Source organism: Cebus imitator, unplaced genomic scaffold (genome assembly GCF_001604975.1).
Source record: "Cebus imitator isolate Cc_AM_T3 unplaced genomic scaffold, Cebus_imitator-1.0 Scaffold310, whole genome shotgun sequence".
Taxonomy (NCBI): Eukaryota; Metazoa; Chordata; class Mammalia; order Primates; family Cebidae; genus Cebus; species Cebus imitator.
In genome coordinates, this window is record NW_016107625.1 from 743,921 (window position 1) to 749,920 (window position 6,000).

Genomic DNA, 6,000 nt, shown 5'->3' on the forward strand with positions numbered 1-6,000 from the left:
GCATCTAAATTTGCTTGCTTTATGAAAAGTGACTGGTCCTACACTATTATTTCATGCATGATTGATCTCCTGAAGTCCGTACAGAACTTAATCTTGATTCATTCCTGTACCTCACATGATCCCTAACTCACATGGTAAGTGCTCAAGAGTGTTTTCTTTATTTTTGTTTAAATTTAATTTTATCTTTTGTAGACAGGGTCTGGCTCTTCATCCAGGCTGGGGTGTAGTGGTGCAATCTCAGCTCACTGCAGCCTCTGCCTCCTGGGCTCAAGTCATCCTCCCACCTCAGTCTCCCAAGAGCTGGGATTACAGGTGTGAGCCACCTCGTTCAGCCTGAGTGCTTTCTTGATGAAGGAATGATTTGCTAATATACTGTCTTCAAGATTTTTCCTTTTCTTACTGGAATTGCAACAATTGTAGCTAATTTACTCTGTGCCCTATATTCTCTCCCATAATCTTTACAACCACACTACAGTGTGTATACTATTACACATATTATCTCCCTTTCACAAATGAGAAAACTGAAGTTCACTCTTTAGCATGATCAATTAACTGGTGAGTGGTATAGTTGGGATTGGTATCCCAGGCAGCCTGACTCCAGTTCCCATTTCCTTAACCATAACACAAAATCCTCTCCTGAGTTATTATAGAATTAGGACTTAATTTCCCTTTCACTGGCTCTAATTGCATGTGTGCTTATTCCTGGACCAAACATTAAGAGGAGGGTGATGGGATTGTTAATTGGATTAAGTCAGGCAAGGCCTATCCTCACTATGGATGGGTTTAATTCCATATAAATGACATGTGATATGGTTTGGCTGTGTCCCCACCCAAATCTCATATTGAACTGTAGCTCCAATAATCCCCACATGTTGTGGGAAAGACCTGGTGGGAGGTAATTGAATTATAGGGGTGGGTTTTTCCCATGCTGTTTTCATGAGAGTGAATAAGTCTCACAAGATCTGATGGTTTTATAAAGGGCAGTTCCCCTGAACATACTCTCTTGCCTGCCACCATGTAAGACATACCTTTGCTCCTCCTTCACCCTCTGCCATGATTGTGAGGTCTCCCAGCCATGTGGAACTGTGAGTTCATTAGACCTCTTTTTCTTTATAAATTACCAAGTCTTGGGCATTTCTTCATAACAGTATGCAAATAGACTAATACAACATACCTGCTCTATAATAGTCTTGACAATTATGTTGCTACTTTATTTAGTTTCAATCAGGTGAAAGTGATGACTCAAAGAAGATGCACTCTCTTTATCAATGTTCCCCTAGGATGGAGTAACTAACTTTCCAAAGAGCCATGCCAAGCCTTTATTTCTCACTTGCTTCTGAAGTTATAAAGCAGACACTATCCTCATAAGCCACAACATTCTTCAGTTTCCAGTAGTTGTTGTTTGGGTGTGAGCTGGCCTAGTTGGATCCATGAACTTGACTTGGCTAAATTATCTGAAGGGAATACTCTCAAGAATAGGTATTTATTTAACATATACCTATTGAGGTTTATCCTATGCCAGGCGCTGCACAAACTGCTAGGATACCACTGTGGACAAGGAACAAAACAAAACAAAACAAAAACTATCCATTCTGTCTCCATGGAGTTTACATTTTAGAATGGGAAGTTCACTATAAGGTCAATAGGTAATATTTATAGTATATTAGTGATAATTGGTAATAAAGAAAAGAAAATGAAGTAGGAAGAAAGAATGGGGGTTGGATTACAACCGTAGTCCAGATGGCCAAGTTGACTCAACCTCAAAGAGAAGGTGGCATCTGAATAAAGACAGGATGGAGAGCAGGGACTTGGGGAAAAGTCCCTAGAGAGGAGAGGAAATGTCCTTTGAGGGAATAAGGCTCTGGAATATTCTGTGACATTCCCAGAACATTAAAAAATAAGTGTCAAAAGCATTAGCAAATGTGTGATGTTTCAACATATTTTCTTATATCAAAGTTACAGAGCAGTGCTCTCTTTTAATCTGGTCAGTGTCATTTTTGTGATCTGCATAACCACATTTGGGGAAAATGTCACAAGTCTAAATCTGAGGGTACTGGCGGACATGAGGCTCAGGCCCTAAACCCTCTCCCCTCCTCTGGCTCTTGACTTCCTGTAATGAATGCAGGCATCAGAAGGTCTGGGTTCTAAGGCCCACACCACCTCTTAAATCAGGTACCCCTGAACTTCTTTTTTAGAGGCAATTTTCTCCTTCATAAATCAAAGATTATCTCTGTCCTCCACATGAATTTAGATTTGTTGTGACAGTAACATTGGGCAATGGGTAGAAGGTGGCTCTATAAAGTACCCACCTGAGGGATTATTGATACTACTAGTCACAATTTTCCCACCCCATTCCACATCTGGAGTTTCTATTCTCTTTTCCAGGGTAAGAGAAAAGATGTGGGCTCCCTTACTTCCATGGAATTTTCCAGACACAACTAAGGTAGAATCCATGGAATCAGATACAGGATGTGATATGCTAGGAGCTGGCCTGGATTCACCTGAAGTCAGAGCAGGAAATAAGAGTCCAGGAGGAAGAAAACCCTTCTTGACCAATTTGCCCTTTGGCTGATTTTCTAGATAGTACCGTCCCTCAAGAAACAAGATGAAGAGCAAGAATTTAAAATTCTCCCCTTGCTACAACACAATGAAGGAATACTGGGTAGAGAGAACACATTCTTAAAGTTTTTCAAATCTGTTCTCAAGATGCCCACATTTGAAATATTCAGTGAAGCCAAATAAATACTTGCCATGTCTTTAATAATCTGCACCATGATTTACATCAGGAAAGTGTTGATGAAAATCCCCTGTTGGTTTAGTTGGATCACACTGCAGCTGTCTCCTATTTACTACAGTATCCTGCCTGGAATATGCAGGTAACCTCTCTATGACATCACTAAACAACCTGGAACTTTGGCAGACTTTGGATTTTATTTCTCTTTTATGCCATGACTAGTTCACTTGTGTCCAGCCAAGAATCAGAAAACTGAGGGCCTTAGATACAGAATCAGCAATGTGTTTGCCTTATTTTCATCTTTTATAACCCATTTCCATATATCCCTCTCCCTTCTCCAATTCCTCCATCCCATCGCCAAATGAGAAGCAAGCAGAGTAATATTAAATAGATGAGGTTTTCACTTAAGAACTTGAAGACATGATTTTGCTGTTGAGAAAAATACTAAAGTCTTAGCCCTTTAAGTCCTGTAAATTTGATTTAATGAGTCATAGATCCCTAAACTGTGTTATTTTGCTCTAATTATTTAGAGAGTAAAGAAATGTCACTTTTATGCACTAGATGAAGGGTTGGCAAATGTTTTGTCTAAAGGACCAGATACTATTTTAGCTTTATGGGCCACCTACAGTCTTTGTTACATGTTCCTCATTTTTGCAACCTTTGAAAAATATAAAAACCATTCTCAGCTAGTAGGATGTACAAAAAACAGCATCACTGTGCTCACGCCTGCACTTGATAATTTGTCATTTTCAGAAATTGATGCCAGAAAAAAATCCTGAACATGGCCATGGCCAATATTTCTCAAATCTATGGAGCAACAAAAACAACCAAAATGAGAAATAGTAAGTTTTATAATAAAACAAAAAATAGCAAAATCCTTTTTTCTGTTTTTTCTGTGTATCCAGCTCTGGGCCTTTACTGTTGCATGAAAACTGTCAGATGGAGACAGTGGCTACCTCTGTAGAGGTATTTGAAGTATGCATGTAACAAAATGTTGCATGTACCCCATAAATATGTAGAAGTATTATGCATTGATGTGGCTTGGCTATGTCCCTAATCAAATCTCATCTTGAATTGTAATTCCCATAATTCTCATGGGTTGTGGAAGGGACCGGTGGGAGATAATTGAATAATGGGGGTGGTTCCCCCATACTGTTCTAGTGGTAGTGATGGTTTTATAAGGACTTTCCCCATTTGCTTGCAAAATCAGAGAGAGAGAGAGCTAGTTGGTAAGCACGGCAAATTTCTAGTCCTGGAAAAAAGCTCCTGGCCTAGTATTTTCTAGAAAAGAGCAATCTGGGCTTTCCCTTTGCACTTGACTGCTTTCTTTGTTTCCCTCACATGTTTTCCTAGACTAATTTCTTACCTTACTGTTTCTTACCTCATGAAGCTCCAAGACAGTCTGGGTGGAGTCACTTTTTGAGAAGTCAGGGTTGCATTTTTTGGTTTTGTTTTTTTAAAAAATATAACAAGGAAGAGAATCCTGAGAGTGGGCTGGGAATTTTAAATCTTGAAAAATCTACAAGAAAAATAGGATGGAAAGAAAAGAAGTAAAAAGAGAAAGTAGGGGGAGGGGGAGAGGGAAGGGGAGGAGGAGAAGAAAGCTGGTAAGAGGAAAAAAAAAGGAAGAACAAAAGAAGGCAAAGCAAAAAAAAAAAAAGTAAATGAAAGATGGATGAAAAAGTACATACAGAAAATAAAGAACTTATAAATAGGGGTCAGGCAGGGTGGCTCATGCCTGTAATCCCAACACTTTGGGAGGCCTGAGGTAGGTGGATCACTTGAGGTCAGGAGTTTGAGATCAGCCTGGCCAGCATGGTGAAACCTCATCTTAGTATACTAAAAACACAAAAATTAGCCAGGCCTGGTGGTGTGCGCCTGTAATCGCAGCTACTCAGGAGGCTGAGGCAGGAGAATCACTTGAACCCAGGAGGCAAAGACTGCAGTGAGCTGAGATCACACCACTACACTCCAGCCTGGGCGAAAGAGTGACACTCTCAAAAACAAAAACAAAATAACAAAACCCAAAAAACATGCAAGTAGGACTTTCATTACGTAGTCATACATAGACATTGGCATCACCTGGGAGCTTGATAGAACTATAGAACTTCCAGTTCCATCCCAGATCCACTGCAATCTGTGTGATTCTTGTGCACACTGATGTTTGAGAAACACCGTTCTAGAGACAGAGAATTTCTAACAGGGGAACGGTTCTGTGGACCTGTGAACCAGCATCATCAGCACCACTTGAGAACTATGAGAAATGCCAATTCCCAGGCCCCACCCTAGACCTGCTGACTCAGAATCTCTGAGGGTAGGGCTGATAGTGTTAACAAGCTCCCCAGATGATGCTACTGCATGCTCAAGTTTGAGATCCACTGGGCTAGTTCGTTTTTAAACTACTGGATGGGTTTATGTTGCTCAGGTGTTTTCTGTCTTCAACACCATGATGGCTCAAGATTACTATTCAAAATATTTAACAATTTGAGTGGCTTGGATGCTGATCAGTCAGAATAAGCAACAGCTATGCATCTGCTCAGCTAATTGCTCTGCCAACCATAAACCCTTTCAGTTTCTGGATTTGGGGGAGATCCAGCCTGTCATAGGGAACAGATTAGGTCAGCCTCAGTGAGGTAGGACATGGGAATAGGGTTGGGGGCAGAGCCTATTTATCAACCATTATGTATTTCAATAATTTTAACAACTGCTATGTCCATTGCTGTGTGTGTCAGCTAAATGTTAGCCTTGTGATATTGATGGTAAATTCAACAACTGCTCTTCCTAAATGCCATGTAGTCAACTGCAACAAAGTGATTTATTTATCAAAAAAAAAGTTTATTCAAAATTAGTGGCTGGGCACAGTGGCTCATGTCTTAATCCCAGCACTTTGGAAAGCTGAGGGGCAGATTGCTTGAGCTCAGGAGTTTGAGACCAGTCTGGGCAACGTGGCGAGATGCCATCTCCACAAAAAACTAAAAAGTTAGCTGGGGTGTGGTGGTGCATGCCTGTAGTCCCAGCTACTCAGGGGGCTGAGGTGGGAGTATCATTTGAGCTTGGGAGGTCAAGGCTACACTGAACCATGGTCATATGACTGCACTCCAGCTTAGATGAAAGAGCAAGATCCTGTCTCAAAACAACAACAACAAAACCCCAAAAAACAAAATTAGTAAGTTTGCTTGGAATATCAGTATGAACATGGGGCTCTTTGACACATTTATAACCTTCAGTGACCCCCTTACTATTAGGAAGAAAAACTCTGCTAGGTC

At 40.6% G+C, this 6,000-nt stretch overlaps 1 protein-coding gene across 5 annotated transcripts in view; it reads right to left on the minus strand.

The window, feature by feature from the left end:
* The window catches only part of TXNDC8 (thioredoxin domain containing 8), a 32,889-nt gene extending 30,045 nt beyond the window's left edge, over window positions 1–2,844 (minus strand). For 3 of the 5 annotated variants that reach the window (XM_037729536.1, XM_017503372.2, XM_037729535.1), the window contains exon 1: window positions 2,751–2,844. In XM_037729536.1, coding sequence (XP_037585464.1) covers window positions 2,751–2,774 — 24 coding nt within the window. In that variant the 5' untranslated portion in view covers window positions 2,775–2,844. The remainder of the gene's footprint in view (window positions 1–2,750) is intronic. The other 2 variants (XM_017503370.2, XM_017503373.2) reach the window with 1 other exon arrangement.
* Window positions 2,845–6,000: the final 3,156 nt, after the last annotated feature.